Source organism: Somniosus microcephalus, chromosome 15, assembly GCF_052327205.1.
Source record: "Somniosus microcephalus isolate GS21.2 chromosome 15, FLI_Smic_1.0, whole genome shotgun sequence".
Classification (NCBI taxonomy): Eukaryota; Metazoa; Chordata; class Chondrichthyes; order Squaliformes; family Somniosidae; genus Somniosus; species Somniosus microcephalus.
Genome location: NC_141001.1, coordinates 123,316,164 through 123,343,539, shown reverse-complemented (window position 1 = coordinate 123,343,539; position 27,376 = coordinate 123,316,164). Strand labels below are relative to the sequence as shown.

The 27,376-nt window shown below is 52.2% G+C and overlaps 1 protein-coding gene across 5 annotated transcripts in view; it reads left to right on the top strand.

Annotated features, from left to right (window-relative positions):
* Positions 1 to 27,376, top strand: part of LOC147107206 (AMP deaminase 3-like) — an 85,647-nt gene that overhangs the window by 8,039 nt on the left and 50,232 nt on the right. For all 5 annotated transcript variants that reach the window (XR_015081058.1, XR_015081057.1, XM_086008394.1 and 2 more), the window contains 3 exons: positions 8,646 to 8,871; positions 16,179 to 16,374; positions 24,760 to 24,925. Coding sequence is in view for 3 of the 5 variants with exons in the window: in XM_086008394.1 (XP_085864520.1) it covers positions 8,646 to 8,871; positions 16,179 to 16,374; positions 24,760 to 24,925 (588 nt within the window). In the remaining 2 variants the exon portion in view is untranslated. The remainder of the gene's footprint in view (positions 1 to 8,645; positions 8,872 to 16,178; positions 16,375 to 24,759; positions 24,926 to 27,376) is intronic.

Here is a 27,376-nt window from a genome sequence, read left to right as displayed (position 1 = left end):
TTAGAGCAAAGGAGGTTGAGGGGTGATTTGATCGAGGTGTACAAGATTATGACGGGTTTGGATAGGCTAGACGGGGAAAGGCTGTTCCCACTAGTTGATGGTACAAGGACTAGGGGACACAGATTTAAGGTTTTGGGCAAGAGATACAGGGGGATGTGAGGAAAAACTTTTTTACGCAGTGAGTGGTGATGACCTGGAACTCGCTGCCGACGGAAGTGGTGGAAGCGGAGACACTCAATGTTTTCAAGGGGAGACTGGATAGGCACTTGAGGGAAATAAACTTGCAGGGCTATGGGGATAGAGCGGGGGAATGGGACTGACTGGATTGCTCTACAGAGAGTCGGCATGGACTCGATGGGCCGAATGGCCTACTTCTGTGCCGTTATGGCTCTATGGGGGGAAAATTCAGTTGGTAGCGCCACCCATTAGCACCTTAAGAGGGCGCTAAGTGGGGTGCAAACCAACTAGTGCCCGGGCGCGGCGATATCTGCGCCTCTCGCGAAATTGACCGGACATTTTGCGGCGGCGCTAAACACTACTGCCACGATCTCCTGCGCCGGCAGATTGTGACGTCAGTCGAGTGCGCAACGCCCCAGTAGCGCCCCGGACTGGAAATTGAGTGGCGCCCCCTGCCTTAACGCCTGCCGCTAGCAACGACAGGTTGAGGGGAGCGTTTTGCAGTCGGGAAGGGACTGGGGGAGCGCTGTTTAAAGGCGACCGCTCCCTGCCTTTTTTTGTTGGTGACATTTTTGCACCACGCATTCTGAGAGAGAGAGAGAGACTTCTGGAGAGATTCAACGCTGTGTGAAGGAGTTTTGCAAACTGAGCAGCACTTTGCAGGTTGGTTTTGATTTGCCCTTCCTTGTATCTATTTAGAAGAGACTGTGAGGGCTGCACTCTGAGCTCTTTCCCTGGTCCTCTCCATTGTTCTTTCCAGCAGATTTGATGTACAGGTCTCTCCAGGCCGAGATTCAAGGCTGCAATGAGCAGGATGTGGATGGAGAGCAAGATAAACCCTCCCCTTTAAGATAAAAACAGAAAATGCTGGAGAAACTCAGCAGGTCAGGCAGCATCTGTGAAGAGAGAAACAGAGTTAATGTTTCAGGTCGATGACCATTCATCAGAACTCCCCTTTAAGAATTGGCCGGTGCCAGTGTGTCTGTGTTCCATTGCTGACTGACATCACATGAGCTTCGCCAGCGCTCTGAGTTAGCGCCTCGCTCCTTGGCCTTTGCGCCTTAAGACAGATGTGAAGCGCCTGATTTAGCGCTCCAATCACCTCCAGGGGCGATAAAAGCCAAGTTTGCAGTCGGAGGTGATAATTAGCGCCAGGCGCTAATCTTTGCGCCCGGCCGATAATTGTGCCCCAAATGGGGCGATACTGAATTTCTCCCCCTATGACTCTAAGTAGCAGAATGGACAGCTGGTTGGCTTCAAGACAGAAAGCAGAGAGTAGGGGTAAAGGGTAGCTATTCACAGTGGCAGAAGGTGGGTAGTGGTGTTCCACAAGGATCAGTGCTGGGATCACTGTTGTTCACAATCTATATTAAAGATTTAGGGGGAAAAATTCAGTTGCATTGGCCTAGAAATTCAGTTGGTTGCGCCAGCCGTTAGCGCCTTAGGAGAAGTAGATGTCGGGCACTAGGCGGCTAGCGCCCGGGCGCAGCGCGAACTGCGCCTCGCCCCAACTTCACTAGAGATTTAGCGGCGGCGCAAAGTCTTTGCGCGCGCTCAGCTGCGCGCGCAGATCATGACGTCATTTCCTTGTGCAACGCCCTTTGTGCGCCCCCAACCGGAAATTCAGTGGCGACGCCCCATTGTGCGCCTGGCGCCCCTAGCGACTGTTGGAGTGGAACGGTGCTCAGCCGATGTGGGGCGCGGGGGGCGCAAATTAAAGGGCACTCCTCCTGCACTATAAAAGGCTGCCATTTCGCAGCACTCCTTCTTGAGAAACGGATCTTTGGAGAGAGACCAAGGTAGATAGCTTTCTGCTTTGGCCCAACACTCGGACAGGTACTTCTGGCTTCAGGCCACAGCTTTCCACTAGTCTTTGCCTTCATTGACATCTCATTGTTTGCCAGCATATTATGGGGGCTGCAATGGGTGTCAACGCTGGCTTTCTCAATTACATCCAAAGGGCTCACAGACGCCATGAGAGAGTGGCAGCCCTGGCTAGACGGAGAGGGGGCAACAGGCGTCGGGAAAGGAGGCCTTACCCACCCAGGGTATACCGCCAGCAGTTCTCCTATCTCAACATGTCTGAGGAGCAGTGTGTTCGGAGGCTGCGATTCAGAAGGGACGTGGTCACAGAGATCTGCCAGCTGCTTGGCGGTGATCTGCAGCCACAGCTGAGGAGCAGGACGTCTCTGTCGGTGGCAGTGAAGGTGACGGTGGCTCTCAACTTCTATGCCACTGGCTCCTTCCAATCTGCTACTGGGGACATTGCCAACATCTCCCAGTTCGCCGTGCATTGCTGCATCCGCCAGGTGACCAATGCCCTTTTCAAAAGGAGACGTCAGTTCATCTCCTTCTCCATGGCCCTTGCCAAGCAGCAGCAGCGTGCAATGGGCTTTGCAGCATTCGCGGGCTTCCCCATGGTGCAGGGCACCATTGACTGCACGCATGTGGCTTTGCGGGCACCTCTGGAGAATGCCGAGGATTACCGCAACCGGAAGGGCTACCATTCGCTGAACGTCCAGCTGGTGTGTGACCACAGGCAGCTCATCCTAGCTGTCAATGCCCGCTTTCCAGGCAGCAGCCATGATGCCTTCATCCTGCGCCAGACTTCTGTGGCAGACATGTTCCAGGCCCAGCCTCACCCACGAGGATGGCTTATCGGGGACAAAGGCTATCCTTTGTGTACCTGGCTGATGACCCCGCTCCGTGCGCCCAGCACCCCTGCTGAAGAGGGATACAACGAGAGCCATCAAGCGACCAGGAACATCATCGAACAAACAATCGGCGTCCTGAAGCAACGGTTCCGCTATCTGGATCGTTCCGGTGGAGCCCTACAGTATTCGCCGGAGCGAGTCTCCCATTTCGTGGTCGTTTGCTGCATGCTGCACAACCTGGCTATCCGCAGGACTCAGGCACTGCCACCAGAGATTGGAGGACCACCTCAGGCGGAGGAGCAGGAGGAGGAGGAGGAGGACTAGCACAGGAGGGAGGCACAAAGTGCAAGGGCCGCCCGTCGCCGGCTTATTGAACGTCGGTTCTAGGCCCCCTCTCAGGGACTGGCTTGTGCCAATATCAGCAGATGAATGTAGCCGCTCCACAAGCCCTCAGCCGAGCAGGGCAACCAGGACTTAACCAAAAAACCATGCACACTGCAATTTAACAACAATAATTTATTGAAAACCTCTGCCCTTCCCACATTACATGCTCATGTGGAGAAGCCCCCTCCAAAAACACAAAACTACCAGTCTCGGCCTTACAAAAAGAAAGAAAGACACCAGTCTCGGCCTTACAAAAAGAAAGAAAGACACCAGTCTCGGCCTTACACAAAAACAACTGCACCAGTGTTGGCCTTACAACAAGCACCAGGCATTTGTGCATACCTCTACTTTTTGCCCTGCGAGGGCGATGCCTTGCGCATCCTTGCCTGGCCCCTGCCCGCCCTGCTGCTCCTCCTCAATGGGAGCCCAGTGGCTGCAGCAAGGCTGGGGGAAGGCTGCTGAGGGGCAGATGGCGAGACGGCAGATGCCCTTGGGGGTCGGCCTGCACCAGCTCTGGCCTTGGAGTGGCCGGCTGCTGACTGCTGCAACTCTAGCTGGGCGGCAGCAGTCTGTCCAGCAGCTCGTGGCAGCTGCAATGGCGGAGTGGCAGTGTCGGCTGCAGGAATGGTGGCAACCTGGCAGATCGCAGGTGCTCGCTGGTCGCCTGAGACATTGGCACTCGCACGGGCCAGCACTGCAGCATGCGCAGCAAACAGCTGAAGAACAGACTGCTGGGCTGCTGCTGCGCGGCGAGTGCCCTGGCGATGCCTGGCTGATCCAGCGAGGGTGGCAGCAGTTAGTGCCCGTGTGGCCCTGGTCTGTGTCCGCATGACACCAGCCAGTGAATGAACGGCACGACTGAGCACTTGGCTAGAAGCCGACTGTGCTGCCGCGATGTCCTGCAGACTCCTGGCCTGTGCTGCACTGAATAGTTCCAGACTCCTGGCCTGTGCTGCACTGAATTGTTGCAGACTCCTGGCCTGTGCTGCTCCGAATTGCTGCACACTCCTTGACAGACACTCTATGGAGTCAGGCATCCTTGCCACTGCAGCCATGAGCTCAGTGTGCTTGCGCTCAGCCTGGACGGCCATTTCCTCTAGAAGGCGCACCTCCTCTGCGCTCACCGTCGCAGGACTGGAGGCCGCACTCACCCTCTGGGGAGAAGTCCGCCGAGCTTCCCCACCCCTCCCGCGTTGCTGCAGGCCACTGGGCCCCGGAGCTTCACTCTCCTCCGACCCTTCCCCCCGGCTCCCCTCCAGGGAAGACGTGTCCCCTACATCGCCATGGGCTGGCGCGGCTGAGGGTGGCACTGATGGGCCGGCTTCCTCTTCCTCCTCCTCGTCTTCCGAAGGGCTGACAGTGGCAGCTTGAGGGCCCGCCTCCTCACCTGGCGATTCACCATCCGAAAGCAGGAAGGCACAAGAGTAGCTTTAGAGTGAGGACAGGGCGGCAGCGAGGGAGGCATGAGTGGTGCCATTCACCGCATTGGTCGGACAGTGGCAAAGGATGCTGATCTGATGCGCAAGTGTAACGAGAGAGGTCCAAAAGGTGATGCCCTTACCATTGGTGCCCAGAACAGGGTCGGCATCTCCACTGGCGACGGGGCCAATCAGCCGGCCTGCCATAATGCGCTCCACACGCTGGTCGAGGTCGGAGAGCTCTTTGAGGTCAGGACAGCCTCCCCCGGTCTCAGTTCGGTTGCGCCGGTTGTGCGCCGCCTTGGCCTGCAAGAGAAAGGACGGCCTCTAAGTACAGTGTGTAGCCCTGATCTTGTCTGCAATGCCTCCCATGGTCGAATAGCTTGGACAGTGTGTAGCCCTGATCTTGTCTGCAATGCCTCCCATGGTCGAATAGCTTGGACAGTGTGTAGCCCTGATCTTGTCTGCAATGCCTCCCATGGTCGAATAGCTTGGACAGTGTGTAGCCCTGATCTTGTCTGCACTGCCTCCCATGGTGGAATAGCTTGGACAGTGTGTAAAGTGCTGAATGTGCAAGTGATTTTCATGCCAGTCCCATAGCTGCTGGATGAGGGCTGGCCATTAGGGCTTTCAGGTCCCTTTGCCCATAATGTGAGGTGCACATGCAAGGATGAGGAGGACACTGGAAAGGGTACTCACCCTGACAACCCGAGTGAGGTCGTTGAACTTCTTCCGGCATTGCACAGGAGTCCTGGCAACCACGCTGTTGGAAGACACCCTGTTGGAGACCTCCCTCCAGGCTTTCCGGTAGGCGCTGGGCAGCGGCCTCTTGCCACCTTCTGGGAACAGAACATGGCGCCTGCGCTCCACTCCGCCAACCAGCAGCCTCAGGTCACCGTCGCTGAAGCGCTGCGCTCTCTCCCTGGCCTTCTCCATAGCCCTGGGCGTTGTGCAGGTGAAGCTGAAGTGGTCAGGCCTAGGTTGAGGGCTGCAGTGGGCAGGGCGTGGCAGGCAAACAAATCCACCCTCCCCCTTTAAGAGCTGACCGGCGCCAGAGTGCCGTCAATCAAGAACTCGCCGCACCTGTGCTGCACCCGGCCTCGGGGGTATCGCTCAGCACCGCCGGCTTAGCGCCTAAAGATAGTCGTGCATCGCCTGTTTTAGCGCAGCAGCAACCTCTTGGGGCGATGTGACTGAATATCGGCGAAGGGGGCGCGACTTTGCGCCAGGCGCAAACTTTAGTGGCCGCCCGACTTTACCACCCCAAAAGTGGCTATACTGAATTTCTAGGCCATTACGTCTCCCGTTTGCACCCTAAGTTCAGTGGGAGGTTAGCGGCGGCGGCAACCATTAGCGCCCCGTGGCGCTGCGCCGCCGGTGATGACGTCATTGCCGTGCGCAGCGCCCCACTCGCGACCCGGTCGCGATCTTCGGTAGCGCCCCCTGACTTACCACTGGACGCTATGTCCGACGGGGACGTGGGGGCCTACCCGTGGCCGGGGCGGCGCTAATTAAAGGCGAGCTGCCAGGCGGCCATTTTTGCTGCTGGCCGCCTGCCAGCACCTGCCTCCGCTGCCTTCCCCAGCCTCCTGACCAGCCCCTGCGCAGAGTGCCGGCTGCGCTCCGTGAGCCCGGCACTTCTCTTGAGTGCTGCCGGGCTCTTTTGCCGGCACTCCGATCCCCGGTGGCCCAGCTGGGACCCGAGTCGCGCTGCGCAAGGCCCCTCCCCTTTAAGAAGGGGAGGAAGGCCTGCAATATCGCGGTGCGACATGCCGCGATATTCCCTCGCAGCGCCCCAAGAGGGAGGTGGGGTGCTTCCAGTAGCAGGGTGCTGCTGATGAATTTCGGCAGGGGCGCTAATTTTTTCAGGCCGCTAAAAGTAGTGCCCCAGCCAAGTTAACACTCCAAAGGGGGCGCGACTCAGTTTTTCCCCCTTAAACTTTGGAATCAAAAACACAATTTCTAAATTTGCGGATGACACCAAATTGGGGGGGGGATAGTCAATACTGAGAAGAACTACAACAAATTACAAGAGGACATTAATAAACTTGCAGAATGGGCAAATAATTGGCAAATGAAGTTCAACACAGATAAATGTGAGGTATTACATTTTGGTAGGAAGAATAGGCAGGTCACTTATCACTTGGAGGGTGCGAGTCTAGGTGGGGTAGAGGAACAAAGGGATCTCGGAGTACAAATACACAAATCACTAAAAGTTGCGACACAGGTTAACAAGGCCATAAAAAAGCAAACCAGGCACTAGGGTTTATTTCTAGAGGGATAGAATTGAAAAGTAGGGAAGTTATGCTAAACCTGTATCGAACCTTGATTAGACCACACTTGGAGCACTGCGTACAGTTCTGGTCGCCATATTATAAAAAGGATATAGAGGCACTGGAGAGGGTGCAGAGAACATTCACAAGGATGATACCAGAAATGCGAGGGTATACATATCAGGAAAGGATGAACAGGCTGGGTCTCTTTTCTCTTGAAAAAAGAAGGCTGAGGGGTGACCTAATAGAGGTCTTTAAAATTATGAAAGGTTTTGATAGAGTGGATACAGAGAGAGTGTTTCCACTTGTGGGGAAGAGCAAAACTAGAGGCCATCAATATAAGATAGTCACCAAGAAATCCAATAGGGAATTCAGAAGAAACTTCTTTACCCAGAGAGTGGTGAGAATGTGGAACTCGCTGCCACAGGGAGTGGTTGAGGCGAATAGTAGAGATGTATATAAGGGGCGGTTAGATAAGTACATGAGGGAGAAGGGAATAGAGGGTTATGCTGATAGATTTAGATGAGGAAAGACGGGAGGAGGCTCGAGTGGAGCATAAACACCGGCATGGACTGGTTGGGCCGAGTGGCCTGTTTCTGTGCTGTATATCCTATGTAATAATGTGTATCTAAACTGTAACCCCGCTAACTCTGAAAGCAAAGATTTCTAAACTGTACTTCTGAAAATAATGTGTGTGAAACCATTCTACTGAAAGTGAACGGCGTAAATAAATGGGAACCAAATTATCAGTGAATCATGGAATAGTACAGCACAGAAAGAGGCCATTCGGCCCATCGAGTCTGCGCCACAGAGCTTCGCTAGAAATGAAAGCTGCTAACTTCAGTAACTGACCCAAGTTGGCTCATAAAAGCATTCAATATCTGAGTTAGAGTCACTGCAGCTAAAACAACAACAACTTGTATTTATATAGCGCCTTTAACGTAAAATGTCCCAAGACGCTTCACAGAAGTATTATAAGACAAACATTTGACACTGAGCCACATAAGGAGATATGAGGGCAGGTGACCAAAAGCTTGGTCAAAGAGGTAGGTTTTAAGGAGCGTCTTAAAGGAGGAAAGAGAGGTAGCGAGGCGGAGAGATTTAGGGGGAATTCCAGAGCTTAGGGCCCAGGCAACAGAAGGCACGGCCACCAATGGTTGAGCGATTATTATCAGGGATGCTCAAGAGGGCAGAATTTGAGGAGCGCAGGTATCTCGGGGGGGTTGTGGGGCTGGAGGAGATTACAGAGATATGGGGGGATTTGAAAACAAGGATGAGAATTTTGAAATTGAGGCATTGCTTAACCGGGAGCCAATGTAAGTCAGCGAACACGGGGGAGACACAGCTCCTTGCTGCCCGCTAGCTGGGCTGTACCATAGCAATGTGGTCCCCCCCACCAGCGGAAAAAGTTTCTCTCTCTAACCCATCGATTCCTTTCAAAATCATAAAGACCTCAATCAGAGCCCCTCTTAACCTTCTATATTCCAGAGAGTACAAGTCTAGTTTAGTCCCAATCGCTGTACTTGGCCGAGATTAACTAACTGGACTCGGACTATCAATGAATCATTGACCCCACCCTTACAGTCCTTGCATGGATCATATTTTGCAGCGGAAAGTGTGAGCTGGTTCGCTTTGGTTTAAGTGTCACTGTGAAATGCACAGGCGAGGGATGTTCTAATGACTCCATTATAATATAAACAGCAATCATTTGTCCTTTTTTTTCCCCTTTCACTCCCCAGCCGAGATGCCCAGGCAGTTCCCCAAGATTGCTCAGACGGAGGAGGATGAACATGTTCGGATTATAGCGGAGAAGGTGTTCGCCTCCGCTCTGCGTGAAGAGGATACCAAGGACACCATGTCGCTCTTTGATGTTGCCGAAGATTGCCCGATTGGTAAACAGGAGGCAAAAGAGAGGGAGCTGCAGAAGGAGATTGCTGAGCAGCAATCCGGAACCACGGCAAAGAGGTCCGTCCTACCAAGTGTCCAGGAGTGGTCACATCTCCTGTTGTCCCAACCCCAGCCTGACCCTGCACTAGGAATGTTGGGGAGTAAAACCATTGCTTGCACACTTTCAAAGGGATTTTTCATAGAATGATACAGCACAGAAGGAGGCCATTCGGCCCATCGTGCCTGTGCCGGCTCTTTGAAAAGCTCTCCAATTAGTCCCACTCCCCCCGCTCTTTCCCCAAAGCCCTGAAAATTTTTCCCTTCAAGTATTTATCCAATTCCCTTTTGAAAGTTACTATTGAATCTGCTTCCACCGCCCTTTCAGGCAGCGCATTCCAGATCACAACAACTCATTGTGGAAAAACATTCTCCTCATCTCCCCTCTGGGTCTTTTGCCAATCGCCTTCACTCTGTGTCCTCTGGTTACCGACCCTCCTGCCACTGGAAACAGTTTCTCTTTATTTACTCCATCAAAACCCTTCATGATTTTGAGCACCTCTATTAAATCTCCCCTTAACCATCTCTGCTCTGAGGAGAACAACCCCAGCTTCTCCAGTCTCTCCACGTAGTCCCTCATCCCTGGTACCATTCTAGTAAATCTCCTCTGCACAATGTTTAATAAAAAAAATGAAAACATCAGACCTTAAAGGGACTGCTGGAGACTGACAGCAAAAATGTAGGTTTTTCATACTTACCTCGATGTGGAGCTGGAAGGAGCAGGAGTCTCCCTGCCAGACTCACAGCACTATTGCAGCCATTCTCCCACCTCTGTGCTGTTCTCCTCTCACCCAGGACTTACCCAAGGGCCACTCTACCTGCCCTGGGATTGTTTGATGGGACAGTGTAGAGGGAGCTTTACTCTGTGTCTAACCAGTGCTGTACCTGCCCTGGGAGTGTTTGATGGGACAGTGTAGAGGGAGCTTTACTCTGTATCTAACCCATGTTGTACCTGCCCTGGGAGTGTTTGATGGGACAATGTAGAGGGAGCTTTACTCTGTATCTAACCCGTGTTGTACCTGCCCTGGGAGTGTTTGATGGGACAGTGTAGAGGGAGCTTTACTCTGTATCTAACCCGTGTTGTACCTGCCCTGGGAGTGTTTGATGTGTCACTGAATGCCTGATTTGGGTTGTGAGAAATGTTCCACCCCCTTAAAGTAACATTGAAGCACAAAATTTACCAAACAAAATACATTTTTTATTAGAAAATATGTAACTCCCTACAATACAAAACTTAATTTTAATGTAAAGAAAGCAGGTTTTTGAAACTTGTGATCTGGGTTACTGCCAGTGAAATTGAAGAACAGCTGAATAATAGGACTTGGAACCTCAAAGGCAGGTAAATGGAGATAAGATTCAGGTCAGCCATGACTTAATGGTTTGGCGGAACAGGCTCGACGGGCTGAATGGCCTGCTTGTGTTCTTATGTGAATGTTTGTTTATTTTAATTGTGTATGACAACTTTAGCGTAATCCTATTACAATAATCCCTCGCTTGTTCCCACCTGTGGTATCTTGAGCTGGCCATAGATGGAGACAGACACAGGTTAACTCCGTAACATGGTTTAATCAACCCTTGCACATAAAAGCTTCTGCCATGAGGCAGCAAAAACAAAGAGTACAACAGTACAGATCAGACTTAACTCAGGAGAGCAATTGCCACAGCACCACCTGGTGGATCAGGTTACTCATAACCTCCCAGGTTACTACACTCCTCCTCCCTTAAGATTGCCGTATGCAATTATTAAACAATAACTCTTACTAGGTACTACGTTTTAATTAACCAGTATGCTCTAACCATGGTTAAACCCTGACTAATTTAACAGGTTTGTATAAGTCTTTCTGGTTGCTTGCGAATACTTTGTGAACGTCTTAATTCCACTTGTGGTGGATTCTCAGATTCATTCACACTTGAGATTGGAGTAGTCTCTGATGTTGGTTTTACTCTGTCCTGCTGTGGCCTGGCAGTACCAGTGTCCACTGGCACCTTATAAGCCGTGCTGGGTCCTGGAACAGCCTCCTCTACTGCCCTTTGTTCCATCTGAGGCAGTTCCCCCTGCTGCCGGCTGAAAAGCTGATCCACATGCCGACAAACCTCTCGACCATCCCCTAGTAACACGGAGTACGACACAGGTCCTGTAATGTCCTGGATTAGTCCTGGTATCCATTTAGGTCCATAACCGAAGTTCCGGGTGTACACAGAGTCCCCTATGGCGAAATGGCGAGCTCTAGCATGTTTGTCATGGTACGCTTTTTGGTTTGTTTGTTTTGTCTCAACTTTGCTTTTGAGATCTGGGTGTATCAGGTCTAACGTGCACCGCAACTTTCTCCCCATCATCAACTCAGCCGGAGAAAGCCCCGTGGTAGCTTGGGGTGTTATACGGTAACTAAACAAGGCTCTATTGAGCTTGGTCTCCAGGGTGTCACCTGAGCTCTTCCTCATGAGCTCCTTAAAAGTCTGCACGGCTCGCTCGGCTAACCCATTTGAGGCTGGGTGATATGGAGCCGAGGTGACATGTGTGATTCCATTCCTTACCATGAATTCTTTGCTCCCTTCACTAACAAAACACTGTGCATTGTCAGATACAATCATTTCTGGAATACCATGCGTGCTGAAGCTGTTCCTGAGACAATTCAGTGTGGTATCAGTCGTTGCAGAGCCCACTGGATAAACGTCGATCCACTTTGAGTGAGCGTCAACCAGCACCAAAAACATTTTGCCCATAAAAGGTCCCGCATAGTCTATGTGAATTCTCCTCCAGAGTTTGCTGGGCCACTCCCAGGGATGGAGTGGTGCCCCGGCAGGCGCTTTCCTCTATTCCTGACATATAGTGCATGACTTTACCTTTGACTCAATTTCAGCATCCAAGTTAGGCCACCACAGGTAGCTCCTAGCCAGTCCTTTCATTCTAGTCATTCCTGGGTGCGATTGATGCAACTGTTCCATCAAAGTAGAGCGTCCCCGCTCTGGGACTATGATGCGTGCTCCCCATAGCACACATCCATCTTGGACACTGAGCTCGTGCTGTCTCTGTCTGTACGGCGTGAACTCCGGTCCCTCACGGTGATCTGGCCAGCCTTTCAACACATACTCACGGACCCTTGACAGAACGGGGTCCTTGGCTGTCCAGCCCTGGATTTGCGCTGAAGTCATCAGGGGACTGATCTCCTGATCCAGCATCAGGACGTGCTCCTCAGGGGAAGTACTGCGAGGAGATTTTGAGAGGGGCAGACGGCTGAGAGCATCCGCGTTCCCGTTTTCTTTGCCAGCTCTGTACGTGATCACATATTCATAGGCTCTTAGTATTACTGCCCATCTCATTATTCTCTGTGATGCCATTTGAGGCGCCGCTTTCATCTCATTCAGTAAGTTAATAAGAGGCTTGTGGTCAGTACTGATTACAAACTTCCTCCCATATATGTACTTATGGAATTTCTTTACTCCAAATATAATGGCCAACCCCTCTTTATCAAGCTGTGAATAGTTCTTTTCCACAGCTGTGAGCGTGCGTGAAACAAACCCGATGGGCCTTTCTGCTCCATCTGGCATGCGGTGGGCCAACACTGCCCCCACTCCATAGGGTGATGTGTCGCAGGACATTATCAGCTCCTTCTTCTCGTCGTAATGCACCAACACCCTGCTGGACTGAAGTAGCTCCTTTGACTGCTGAAACGCTTTCGCTTGCTCTGGCCCCCAACACCATGGCTCCTCCTTTCTCAGCAGTTTGTGCAGGGGTGCCAGCAGCATCGATAAGTTTGGAAGAAACCGGTTATAATAATTCAGGAGCCCTAGATAGGCTTTCAGTTCAGTCACTGAGGTGGGTGCAGGTGCATCCTGCACTGCCCGCACTTTCCCTGGTAATGGATGGAGGCCTGTGGCATCCACCCGATGTCCCAGGAATGTAACTTCCTTCTCCATGAAACTACACTTACTCCGTTTCAGGCGTAGCCCCGCCTCTTCCAGCCACTGTAGCACTTTGTCCAGTGTTTTTAAGTGATCCTGATCGTCACTTCCTGTTAGCAGAATATCATCTAATACACGGCCACCTTTGGAATGCCCTGCAGAATGCCCTCCATAGTCCGTTGGAATACTGCTGGGCTAGAACTGTCACCAAATGGTAACCTGGCATACGTGAACAGCCCCTTGTGCGTGTTCACTGTGACAAACTTTTTTGATTCTTCATCTAGCAATATCTGCTGATACGCATGACTCATGTCCAGTTTGCTGAATCTTTCTCCCCCAGCGAGCGATGTTAACATGTCCTCCATTCTCGGAATGGGGTACTGTTCCAGTGATGATACTCTGTTCACTGTTAACTTATAGTCACCACACACCCTTACGTTACCGTCGGGCTTCAATACCGGGACTATTGGTGCCGCCCAGTCTGAAAATTTCACTGGTTCTATTACTTTGTCCCTTAGCAGGCGATCTAGTTCCGCCTCAACCTTGGTTTTCATTGCAAAAGGTACCGACCTTGGTTTAAAGAAATGAGGCGTGGCATCACTGGCTACATGAATCTTGGCTGTGGCTCCCCTTAAGGTGCCCAGTTCGTCCTTGAACACTAACTCATGCTTCATCAGCACTTCTTGCAGTGCCTCTGTACTGTCCTCCATTTTATTCATTGCCTGCCAGTACACACTCAACTCACTGATCCACCCTCGCCCTAACAGGTTTGGCCCTGACCCTGCTACCACTACCACCGTAAGCTCTTTGGTGACTCCTTTGTGTTCCACTTGTACTTCGGCCGCCCCCAAAATGTCCACCTTCTGTCCTGTGTAGGTTTTGAGACTAATGGGGCATGTACCTAGCTCTGGTACTTTTGCTTCCCCCCATAGCTTGGCGTACTCAGTCTGCGACATTATGGTTACACTACATCCGGTGTCAATCTCAAACTTTACTTGACCTCCGTTCACTATCAAATACTGAGTGAGAGGGGGTACGTTGGGCCTTGAAGTGTCTATACTGTATACAGTGAAAACCTCCTCACTAGACTCACTCGACTCTTCCTCTTGTATGTAATTTGCCCGCTTTGTGTACTTCTCCCTCCCCCCTTTAGCATGCTTTGCCCCTTTAGCACTGCTTCTCTCACTCACTGCCCTTTTACAGACTTTCTTTAAGTGCCCTATTTTTCCACAATTGTGGCACTTTGCCTTTGCAAACCTGCAGTCCTTTGCATAATGGCTCGTCCCGCCACATCGGTAGCAATCCCCAACCCCGACTGGTGGACTTTTCGCGCCAGCTTCCATCTTGAAAACAGCTCCTCCCCCTGGTTTACTCCATTTCTCCTTGCTCATACTGTTTAAGTCCTTAATGTCCTTGTTAGCCGTCTCCATGGCTTGTGCTTTTTTAAGTGCCGTCTCAAACGTTAATCCTTCTTCTGACAGCAACCTTTGCTGTATACTGTTGTCGTTAACTCCGCATACTAGTCTGTCCCTTAACATGACTGTGAGCGCATTTCCAAAATTACAGTCCTGTGCGAGCTTCCGAAGCTCCTCCACATACTCGGTAACGCTTTCTTCCGGCCTCCTAATCCTCGAATTGAATTTCCATCTCTGTACTATTTCACTAGGTTTTGGATTGAAATGATTCTTTAGTAGACTCACCAACTCGTCAAAAGATTTTTCTCCTGGCCGCTCCGGGCTCAGCAGATTCCTCATCCGTGTATAGGTTTGCGCTCCCACACAACTCAGTAAAATGGCCCTTTTCTTTTCAGCACTGTCCACCTCATTTGCCATAAAGAAATGGCTCAGTATTTCAATATACTCCTCCCAAGACTGCGACTTGCTGTCAAAAGGTGCCATGGAGCCTACCATCCTTGGAGTCCGGTCACTTCAGCCAAAAAATCAAACTCCGTTTCAACTCCCGCGGCCTAGCCTCGTGCTTTTACGACTAGTTTGCTAACCAACCCAAGCACCTCTTCCGAATACTCCAAAACTCTTCCGTCCTTTATTCTCGTCGCCATATGTGGTATCTTGAGCTGGCCATAGATGGAGACAGACACAGGCTAACTCCGTAACATGGTTTAATCAACCCTTGCACATAAAAGCTTCTGCCATGAGGCAGCAAAAACAAAGAGTACAACAGTACAGATCAGACTTAACTCAGGAGAGCAATTGCCACAGCACCACCTGGTGGATCAGGTTACTCATAACCTCCCAGGTTACTACACCACCCCTCTCCCACAGCCTGACTGGTCTGTTCACACACACACATTGTCTAGCAGTGAGTCTTCGTGTTGGTGAATGTTTGTACTTGGCACCTTGCTGGGCAAGTTCCGTCAGAACCTGACCTGTGTGCAGATTGCGCACTCCTGTAGCTGATAAATTCTCCAAAACCCCATCTCAGGGGTGGAGCTGAGTTTTAGAGACTCTCGCAGCTCAATCCATCCGCGCCCCACATCTTCTCCCCCCCCGCCTTCCCCCTACCTTCCCCCCACCTTCCCCCCTCCCTCCATCCCACTTTCCCCCCTCCCTTCCTCCATCCCACTTTCCCCCCTCCCTTCCTCCATCCCACTTTCCCCCCTCCCTTCCTCCATCCCACTTTCCCCCCTCCCTTCCTCCATCCCACCCTTCACCCCACCTGCCATCTGAAGAAGGAAGGTATCAGTAAACTCTGTTTTTGTATTAAAAAATAAGTTGCCTCCCTTTTAAAGTATTATTTATTCTCCCTCCAGTACTTTTCTTCAGCACACAATCCTCCTGTGCTCGCTGACCTACATTGGCTTCTGCTCCGTAACACCTCGATTTTAAAATTCTCATCCTTGTTTCCAAATCCCTCCAGGGCCTCTCCCCCTCCCTATCTCTGTAACCTCCTCCGGCCCTACAACCCTCCGAGATCTCGGCGCTCCTCCAATTCTGGCCTCTTGTCCATCCTCCGACTTCCATCGCTCCACCATTGGCGGCCGTGCCTTCAGCTGCCTGGGCCCTGAGCTCTGGAATTCCCTCCCTAAACCTCCCCGCCTCTCTCTCCTCCTTTAAGGCGCTCCTTAAAACCTCCCTCTTTGACCAAGCTTTTGGTCACCTGTCCGAATGTCTTTATGTGGCTCGGCGTCAAATATTGTCTGACAGTCGCTCCTGTGAAGCACCTTGGGACGTTTCACTATGTTAAAGGCGCTATATAAATACAAGTTGTTGTTGGATTGTCTGCTGTTTAAAACCTGATCCAAGCTGGATTATTTTTTCAGTATTGTATTCTGAATAAAAACTCTCCCACAAAGTATCTGAAAACTGCAATAAATCTGAGAGACGATTTTGCTTTGACTTGAAACAATTTTCCTTTGAGATGCCTTAACCGTGTTCCTATTCTTCTGTGAACTTCTCTCTCCCCAGAAAGAAGAGTCTGAGGCTGATTCGATCCCATTCGTTGTCCTTGCAGATCCCAACTTCCGATGGAACCTTCTCATTCGCTTCCCCGGCCATGACCCCACTGACGCCCGCTCAGAATGTTCCTTTGTTTGGAAACCAACTGCCCTACGACGTGCCTGAGTTTCAGCGAGTGACCATTACCGGAGACTACTGCGCGGGGGTAATGAGCGCCCGACTACTCTCGATTTTAAAATTCTCATCCTTGTTTTCAAACCCCTCCATGGCCTCACCCCCCCGCCACCCGCCTTCCTATCTCTGTAACCTCTGCCAGCCCACAACACTCCCAGGTGCAAAATGCGAGAATCTATTATTAGGGACGTGGTAACAGGGCACTCAGAAAATCATCATATGATTAGGCAAAGTCAACAAGGTTTTATGAAAGGGAAATCGTCTTTGACAAATCTGTTAGGGGGAAAAATTCAGTTGTTTGCGCCTCCTGTTAGCGCCTTAAGAGGGCGCCAATTGGGGCGCAAAGCAACTAGCGCCCGGGCGCGGCAATGTTTGTGCTGCTCGCGAAATTAACTAGACATTTTGCAGCGGTGCTAAACACGACCGCCACGATCTCCTGCGCCAGCAGATTGTGACATCAGTCGAGTGCGCAACGCCCCGGTAGCGCCCCGGACCGGATATTGAGTGGCGCCCCCTGCCTTACCGCTCGCAACGACAGGTTGAGGGGAGCGTTATGCTGTCAGAAAGGGACTGGGGGAGCGCTATTTAAAGGCGACCGCTTCCTGCCTTTTTTTGTCGGTGACATTTTTGCACCACGCATTCTGAGAGAGAGAGAGAGAGACTTCTGGAGAGATTCAACGCTGTGTGAAGGAGTTTTGAGTACTGAGCAGCACTTTGCAGGTTTATTTTGATTTGCCCTTCCTTGCTTCGCCAGCGCTCTGAGGTAGCGCCTCGCTCCTCGGCCTTTGCGCCTTAAGACAGATGTGAAGCGCCTGATTTAGCGCTCCAATCACCTCCAGGGGCGATAAAAGCCAAATTTGCTGTCGGAGGCGATAATTAGCGCCAGGCGCTAAACTTTGCGCATGGCCAATAATGGTGCCCCAAACGGGGCGATACCAAATTTTTCCCCCTAAGAGTTTTATGAAGATGGAACTAGTAGGATGGATAAGGGGGAACCAGTGGATGTGGTGTATTTGAATTTCATAAAGCATTCGATAAGGTGCCACACGAGAGGTTATTACACAAAATTAGGACTCATGGTATTGGGGGTAATGGATTGAGGATTGGTTAACGGACAGAAAATAGAGAGTAAGAATAAATGGGACCTTTTCGGGTTGGCAGACTGTAACTAGCGGGGCACCGCAAGGGTCAGTGTTGGGGCCTCAGCTATTTACAATCTATATTATTGACTTAGATGAAGAGACTGAGTGTAACGTATCCAAGTTTTCTGATGATGCAGAGAGATATAGACAGGTTGACTGAGTGGCCAAGAACATGGCAAGAACATCCTAGGGTACTTAAGGAAGTGGCCCTAGAAATCTCTGTGCTCCTCCAATTCTGGCCTCTTGCGTATCCCTGATTTTCTTTGCTCCACCATTGGTGGCCGTGCCTTCAGCTGCCGAGGCCGTAAGCTCCGGGTTTCCCTCCCTAAACCTCTCCACTTCTCTCTCCTCCTTTAAGACGTTCTTTAAAGCCTACCTCTTTGACCAAGCCCTGTCCTAATATCTCCTTGTGTGGCTCGGTGTCAAATTTTGTTTGATAATCGCTCCTGTGAAGCGCCTTGGGACGATTCACTACGTTAAAGGCGCTGTATAAATACAAGTTGTTGTTATCAGACAGAAATGGTATAAAACTACAGAAAACAACGGTTTGGTGTCACAATTGTGACGATACGTTACTGCTTTGTAAAGTTTACAGAATATGCTTAAATCCTGATCAATCATCTTGCAAAACATTCACCACCTCTTGTGATCATATATAATCGTCGTGGCTCAGGGGGCAGCACTCTCGCCTCTGAGTCAGAAGGTCGCGGGTTCAAGTCCCACTCCAGAGACTTGAGAACACTTTTTAAATGTAGAGGCAGAAACCCTAACCACATTTTAAAAAGTACTTGGATGTGCACTTGGGATGCTGTAACCTGCAGGGCTACGGACCAGGAGCTGGGAAGTGGGATTAGGCTGGAGAGCTCTTTGTTGGCCGGCACGGACACGCTGGGCCGGAATGGCCTCCTTCTGTGCTGTAACTTTCTATGATTCTATGAACATAATTCAGGCTGACACTCCCAGTGCCGTACTGAGGGAGCGCTGCACTGTCGGAGGGGCAGTACTGAGGGAGCGCTGCACTGTCAGAGGGGCAGTGCTGAGGGAGCGCTGCACTGTCGGAGGGGCAGTACTGAGGGAGCGCTGCACTGTCGGAGGGGCAGTACTGAGGGAGCGCTGCACTGTCGGAGGGGCAGTACTGAGGGAGCGCTGCACTGTCGGAGGGGCAGTACTGAGGGAGCGCCGCACTGTCGGAGGGGCAGTACTGAGGGAGCACCGCACTGTCGGAGTGGCAGTACTGAGGGAGTGCCGCACTGTCGGAGGGGCAGTACTGAGGGAGCACCGCACTGTCGGAGTGGCAGTACTGAGGGAGTGCTGCACTGTCGGAGGGGCAGTACTGGGGGAGTGCTGAACTGTCAGAGGGGCAATACTGAGGGAGTGCTGAACTGTCAGAGGGGCAGTACTGAGGGAGCGCCGCACTGTCGGAGTGGCAGTACTGAGGGAGTGCCGCACTGTCGGCGGGGCAGTACTGGGGGAGTGCTGAACTGTCAGAGGGGCAATACTGAGGGAGTGCTGAACTGTCAGAGGGGCAGTACTGAGGGAGCGCCGCACTGTCGGAGGGGCAGTGCTGAGGGAGTGCTGAACTGTCGGAGATGCCGTCTTTCAGATGAGATGTTAAACTGAGGCCCCATCTGCCCTCTCAGGTGGACGTAAAAGACCCCATGGCACTATTTTGAAGAAGAGCAGGGGAGTTCTCCCTGGTGTCCTGGGCCAATATCTATCCCTCAACCAACATCACTAAAAACAGATGATCTGGTCATTATCTCCAGTTCTGACCATCATCAACCTGAAACATTAACCCTACCTTCCTCACTCCACAGATGCTGCCTGACTTGCTGAGTGTTTCCAGCATTTTCTGTTTTTAGTTTCATAAGCAGACCTCCTATTGGATTATATAGGGCTTTGGTGAGACCACACCTAGAGTACTGTGCACAGTTTTGGTCTCCTTATCTGAGGAAGGATATACAGTACTTGCCTTAGAGGCAGTGCAACGAAGATCCACGAGATTGATTCCTGGGATGAGAGGGCTGTCCTATGATGAGAGATTGTGTAGAATGGGCCGATACTCTCTGGAGTTTAGAAGAATGAGAGGTGATCTCATTGAAACATACAAGATTCTGAGGGGGATTGACAGGGTAGATGCTGAGAGGTTGTTTCCCCCTGGCTGGAGAGTCTAGAACGAGGGGTCTCAGGATAAGGGGTCGGCCATTTAGGACTGAGATGAGGAGAAATTTCTTCACTCAGAGGGTGGTGAATCTTTGGAATTCTCTACCCCAGAGGGCTGTGGAGGCTCAGTCGTTGAGTATATTCAAGACAGAGATCGATAGATTTTTGAATATTAAGGGAATCAAGGGATATGGGGATAGTGCAGGAAAGTGGAGATGGGGCAGAAGATCAGCCATGATCTTGTTGAATGGCAGAGCAGGCTCCTGTTTCTTATGGGTTTTTTTCTTAAGGCCTGAAATTTTCACCCTCCTTATGCCATGAATGCGGAGTAACAATCACTGCTTTACATGGGATTGTGCACCAGAAATTCCGACGGGTGCTCGCACAGCCTCTCGTCCATTATAAAAGGTGGTTAGTACCAAACTGTCAGACTACAAGTTCAGGCTAAAAAGTACGGTCCAGTTTATTTACAAGTAAGATAATTATGCAAGAATGCATTGAGTAACCAGCAATTAACACAATACTTTACCAAAAAATAACAACAGTCCAAAATCGTACATACTCTTCAATAACTTCCAATTGAGTTTGATGAAAAAAAATGTCAGTAATTGGTTCCAAATGGCTGGAATGGGGGGAAGCACTTGAGGAATGGGGGGAAGCAGGGGAATGGGGGGAAACAGGGGAATGGGGGGAAGCAGGCAGGGGAATGGGGGGAAGCAGGCAGGGGAATGGGGGGATGCGGGGGAATGGGGGGAAGCACTTGAGGAATGGGGGGAAGCAAGCAGGGGAATGGGGGGAAGCAGGCAGGGGAATGGGGGGAAGCGGGAATGGGGGGAAGCAGGGGAATGGGGGGAAGCAGGCAGGGGAATGGGGGAAGCGGGGGGATGTGGGGGGAAGCAGGGGAATGGGGGATGCGGGGGAATGGGGGGAAGCAGGCAGGGGAATGGGGGAAGCAGGGGAATGGGGGGATGCGGGGGAATGGGGGGAAGCAGGCAGGGGAATGGGGGGAAGCAGGGGAATGGGGGGAAGCACTTGAGGAATGGGGGGAAGCAGGGGAATGGGGGGATGCCTGCATGGGTATACGAGGTTGCTCGCAGTAGAATAGGGGGTGCCCAGGACTGAGGCCCAGGACTGAGGCCCAATTACATCCCTGTCCTTTGAAGTGCAAGTAGGCACATTTAAAGATCAGATGGTCTATTCACAGTGCTGGGTAGTTGAGCTTTTAACCAGATGTCCTGCTCCAGTAGATGAGGTGTGAACATCTGATGGGTCAGATTATCGAGATCATCAACGCATCCACTTGCCCGTCCCTCCATTCTACAATCCCAACACGCGTTAATGTCTCACAATGGATTGATCGCGACTTCATGAAATCTCCTGAGACAGTTAACCGATGAAGACAGGCAACTCTATCAAATTACAAAAACCCGATACCCCCCATCCCATGGGAAAGTGGATATCTCTGTTACCCCGGTAACTAAAACAACAGAAGCCATAGTGCCATCCAATAATAGCAGTCTAGTCCTTGCAAAAAAATTCGACATTGAGAAAGTTGATAACTGATCGTTTTAATTCAACAGATTTTTTCCCTTATTATTCTGATGTAATTTATTGTACTCCCATTTTATCTGCTCATTATTCACATCTTAAATCTAACATAAGATCAGCCCAAGAGAGTGAGATGGTCTGTGCCCCTCCCAGACTGGGGCAGAGAGACTGTGCCCCTCCCAGACTGGGGCAGACAGACTGTGCCCCTCCCAGACTGGGGCAGAGAGACTGTGCCCCTCCCAGACTGGGGCAGACAGACTGTGCCCCTCCCAGACTGGGGCAGACGGACTGTGCCCCTCCCAGACTGGGGCAGACGGACTGTGCCCCTCCCAGACTGGGACAGACAGACTGTGCCCCTCCCAGACTGGGGCAGACAGACTGTGCCCCTCCCAGACTGGGGCAGACAGACTGTGCCCCTCCCAGACTGGGGCAGAGAGACTGTGCCCCTCCCAGACTGGGGCAGACGGACTGTGCCCCTCCCAGACTGGGGCAGAGAGACTCTGCCCCTCCCAGACTGGGGCAGACAGACTGTGTCCCTCCCAGACTGGGGCAGACAGACTGTGCCCCTCCCAGACTGGGGCAGAGAGACTGTGCCCCTCCCAGACTGGGGCAGAGAGACTGTGCCCCTCCCAGACTGGGCAGACAGACTGTGTCCCTCCCAGACTGGGGCAGAGAGACTGTGCCCCTCCCAGACTGGGGCAGACAGACTGTGCCCCTCCCAGACTGGGGCAGACGGACTGTGCCCCTCCCAGACTGGGGCAGAGAGACTGTGCCCCTCCCAGACTGGGGCAGAGAGACTGTGCCCCTCCCAGACTGGGGCAGAGAGACTGTGCCCCTCCCAGACTGGGGCAGAGAGACTGTGCCCCTCCCAGACTGGGGCAGAGAGACTGTGCCCCTCCCAGACTGGGCAGACAGACTGTGTCCCTCCCAGACTGGGGCAGAGAGACTGTGCCCCTCCCAGACTGGGGCAGACAGACTGTGCCCCTCCCAGACTGGGGCAGACGGACTGTGCCCCTCCCAGACTGGGGCAGAGAGACTGTGCCCCTCCCAGACTGGGGCAGACGGACCGTGCCCCTCCCAGACTGGGGCAGACGGACCGTGCCCCTCCCAGACTGGGGCAGAGAGACTGTGTCCCTCCCAGACTGGGGCAGAGAGACTGTGCCCCTCCCAGACTGGGGCAGACAGACTGTGCCCCTCCCAGACTGGGGCAGACAGACTGTGCCCCTCCCAGACTGGGGCAGACAGACTGTGATATACCTATCAATTCGTCCAATAAAAAGCGACGAGTTAGGAACGTAACTAAAGGTTTTTATTGACTAAATAACAGAGCCCACCCTCGTGGGTGATCGGGTCCAACAAGGAGGAATACCAGCCAGTCGACTACCTTTATACCTGGGCAGGTAGGTGGAGCCATGGGCGGAGTCGGAGGTGGTCAGCCCAGGTATAACAGCGCGACAAGAGGCGACCTCGTATAGTGATACAACAGTGAGAACAGTGATAACAATACAACAGTGATAACTATAGTGTAACGATAGTGAACGATAAAAGTGGTTTACCACAGACTGTGCCCCTCCCAGACTGGGGCAGACAGACTGTGCCCCTCCCAGACTGGGGCAGACGGACTGTGCCCCTCCCAGACTGGGGCAGAGAGACTGTGCCCCTCCCAGACTGGGCAGACAGACTGTGCCCCTCCCAGACTGGGGCAGACGGACTGTGCCCCTCCCAGACTGGGGCAGACGGACTGTGCCCCTCCCAGACTGGAACAGACGGACTGTGCCCCTCCCAGACTGGGGCAGAGAGACTGTACCCCTCCCAGACTGGTGCAGACGGACTGTGCCCCTCCCAGACTGGAACAGACAGACTGTGCCCCTCCCAGACTGGGGCAGAGAGACTGTGCCCCTCCCAGACTGGGGCAGACGGACTGTGCCCCTCCCAGACTGGGGCAGAGAGACTGTGCCCCTCCCAGACTGGGGCAGATGGACTGTGCCCCTCCCAGACTGGGGCAGAGAGACTGTGCCCCTCCCAGACTGGGGCAGACGGACTGTGCCCCTCCCAGACTGGGGCAGAGAGACTGTGCCCCTCCCAGACTGGGGCAGACGGACTGTGCCCCTCCCAGACTGGGGCAGACAGACTGTGCCCCTCCCAGACTGGGGCAGACGGACTGTGCCCCTCCCAGACTGGGGCAGACAGACTGCGCCCCTCCCAGACTGGGGCAGACAGACTGCGCCCCTCCCAGACTGGGGCAGGGAGACTGTGCCCCTCCCAGACTGGGGCAGGGAGACTGTGCCCCTCCCAGACTGGGGTAGACGGACTGCGCCCCTCCCAGACTGGGGCAGACGGACTGTGCCCCTCCCAGACTGGGGCAGAGAGACTGTGCCCCTCCCAGACTGGGGCAGACAGACTGTGCCCCTCCCAGACTGGGGCAGACGGACTGTGCCCCTCCCAGACTGGGGCAGACGGACTGTGCCCCTCCCAGACTGGGACAGAGAGACTGTGCCCCTCCCAGACTGGGCAGAGAGACTGTGCCGCTCCCAGACTGGGGCAGACGGACTGTGCCCCTCCCAGACTGGGGCAGACGGACTGTGCCCCTCCCAGACTGGGGCAGAAAGACTGTGCCCCTCCCAGACCGGGGCAGAGAGACTGTGCCTCTCCCAGCTGGGGCAGACGGACTGTGCCCCTCCCAGACTGGGGCAGATGGACTGTGCCCCTCCCAGACTGGGACAGAGAGACTGTGCCCCTCCCAGACTGGGACAGACAGACTGTGCCCCTCCCAGACTGGGGCAGACGGACTGTGCCCCTCCCAGACTGGGGCAGACAGACTGTGCCCCTCCCAGACTGGGGCAGACGGACTGTGCCCCTCCCAGACTGGGGCAGACAGACTGTGCCCCTCCCAGACTGGGGCAGACGGTCTGTGCCCCTCCCAGACTCTCCCCCACCCTCCCCTGGGCTACACAGCCCCTCCTCTCCTCTTCCCCACCCTCCCCACTACCAGAACCCTCAAAATAATTTTAGTAAGAGTGTGTTTCGTGCGTCCTGTTCTAATAGTTCTTTACGCCACTCATCTAAACGCTGCCTTCCTGCGGACTGTGTGATGGCTTGTATTTTATTTAAAACCTTGCACTGTATCGATGTTAGCAGATTTAATCTGGGGATAAATGGCCACAGTGTGCAGCTCAGTAATGATTGTTTCTGTACAAACACGACTAGGATTTCTTAATGTAATGCAAAAGCGGACAAGAGGATACATCAGCGAGTTGAGATTACACCGAATTCCATGGAATGTACAGCACAGAAACAGGCCATTCGGCCCAACAGGTCTGTGCTGGTGTTAATGCTCCTCATCTCACCCTGCGACCACTGGACGATGCAAGCTCTGGTTTAAAGGCCGGTAGACCCGTTGGGGGATGGGACGATTTGGGGAGGTGAGGACTGCCACCATTCATGAGAAGCTGAGAAAGAAGGAGTTGGGATTAGAAGACAAGTCTTGATTGCGACACAGTGCGGGTGTAGAGAGGAGGAACAGTCTGTGTGTTTATAACCGCTTCCAATATTGCCTGTCTCAGATCACTGTGGAGGACTATGAGCATGCTGCCAGAGGCCTGATAAAAGCCTTGTTCATTCGAGAGAAGTACATGCGTCTCGCCTACCAGGTATTCCCCAGAACAACAGGACAGTATCTGCGGTCAATCGAAAATGATCGGTGGCTAGAGGAAGATGAAGTACTACCAGGTAAGCGGATTGGAATTGTAGTGAGTGCGTGCTGGACTTTACGTACCTCGGCGGGTCCGTGGTGGGTCCCGACCCCGCTGCCAGCTCCAGCCCGGCCTCTGAAATGAATTTCCCCTGATTGGGCTTGTTAAGCCCCGCCCAGCGCGTTTGCTGGGTCTGGTGACGTCATTTGATGACACGTCATCAGCTGGTTTCCTTAAAGGGACCATGGCCAATTTTATTTTGACATTTGTGCTGTCAGTGTTCTACAGCACTATGGTGCTACAAACACTGACGAGCATAAGAACACAAGAAATAGGAGCAGGAGGCGGCCATTTGGCCTCTCAAGCCTGCTCCGCCATTTAATGAGATCATGGCTGATCCGATTTTGGCCTCAACTCCACTTTCCTGTCCGCTCCCCATATCCCTCGATTCCCCTGTTGCTCAAAAATCTGTCTATCTCAGCCTTGAATATATTCAATGACTCCACCTCCACAGCTCTCTGTTTCCAAAGATTCACGACCCTCTGAGAGAAGAAATTCCTTCTCATCTCCGTCTTAAATGGGCGACCTCTTATTCCGAGACTATGCCCCATCGTTCCAGATTCCCCCACGAGGGGAAACATCCTCTCAGTATCTACCTTGTCAAGTCCCTTCAGAATCTTATATGTTTCAATAAGATCACCTCTCATTCTTCTAAACTCCAATGAGTATAGGCCCAACCTGCTCAACCTTTCCTCATAAGACAACCCCTTCATCTCCGGAATCAACCTAGTGAATCATCTCTGAACTGCCTCCAATGCAAGTATATCCCTCCTTAAATAAGGAGACCAAAACTGTACGCAGTACTCCAGGTGTGGTCTCACCAACACCCTGTACAGTTGTAGCAAGACTTCCCTACTTTTATATTCTATCCCCCTTGAAATAAAGGCCAACATTCCATTTGCCTTCCTAATTACTTGCTGCACCTGCATGTTAACTTTTTGTGTTTCAAAGAGTAGGGATAAACGGGTCTTTTTCAGGATGGCAGGCTGTGACTAGTGGGGTACCGCAAGGATCAGTGCTTGGGCCCCAGCTATTCACAATCTAGATCAATGATTTGGATGAGGGGACTAAATGTAACATTTCCAAATTTGCTGATGATACAAAGCTAGGTGGCAGTGTCAGTTGTGAAGAGGATGTGAAGAGGCTTCAAGGGGATCTCGACAGGCTCAGTGAGTGGGCGAGAACATGGCAGATGGAATATAATGTGGATAAATGTGAAGTTATCCACTTTGGTAGAAAAAACAGAAAGGCAGAGTATTTCCTAAATGGTGAAAGATTGGGGAATGTAGATGCTCAAAGGGACCTGGGTGTCCTTGTACATGAGTCACTCAAAGTGAATGTGCAGGTGCAGCAAGCCATTAGGAAGGCAAATGATATACTGGCCTTCATTACACGAGGATTTGAAGTAAAGAAGTCTTACTCCAATTATATAGGGCCTTGGTGAGACCACACCTGGAGTACTGTGTACAATTTTGGTCTCCTTACCTAAGGAAGGATATACTTGCCATAGAGGGAGTGCAACGAAGGTTCACGAGATTGATTCCTGGGATGGTGGGACTGTCGTATGAGAAGAGATTGAGTAAACTAGGCCTGTATTCTCTTGAATTCAGAAGAATGAGAGGGAATCTCATTGAAGCATACAAAATTATTACAGGGCTTGATAGGATGGATGCTGGGAGAATCGTTTCCCTTGGCTGGGGAGTCTAGAACCAGGGGCCACAGCCTCAGGATAAAGGGTAGGCCATTCAGGACTGAGATGAGAAGAAATTTCTTCATACAGAGGGTGGTGAATCTTTGGAATTCTCTACCCCAGAGGGCTGTGGAGGCTCAGTCATTGGGTATATTCAAAACAGAAGTCGATAGATTTCTGACTAGTAAGGGCATCAAGGGATATGGCGATAGGGCCGGTGAATGGAGTTGAGGCAGAAGATCAGCCATGATCTCATTGAATGGCGGAGCAGGCTCGAAGGGCCGAATGGCCGACTCCTGCTCCTATTTCTTATGTTCTTATGTAGGAGGACCCCCGGATCCCTCTGTACAGAGGTGCAGGGCTGCACTCAGGTTCTCCCATGACTCCCTCTATAGGCGGAAGAGACCTCCCCAGGAGATCAAAGCAGCCTGGTTGCACATTGCAGAGGAGGGCACAAGCAGGGATGTCATCAGGAGGACCAGGCCGCAGTGGCACAAACCTTTCAATGATCTCAGTAGATCACGAAACGTTGGTACAAAGCCACACTCAAACTCACCATGCTGTGCCTCTCATCACAGCCCCATCACTCTGCCTTCCCTACCCTACTCCTGCACATCCTTACTCACACCAACTTACCTTGCACCTCCACCCATCCCTCTCTATCGGCATTATCACTTCCCCATCTCACTAGACACCCCTCACACTCAGCCTCATCCTAGTCCAATCATACCAACTAAC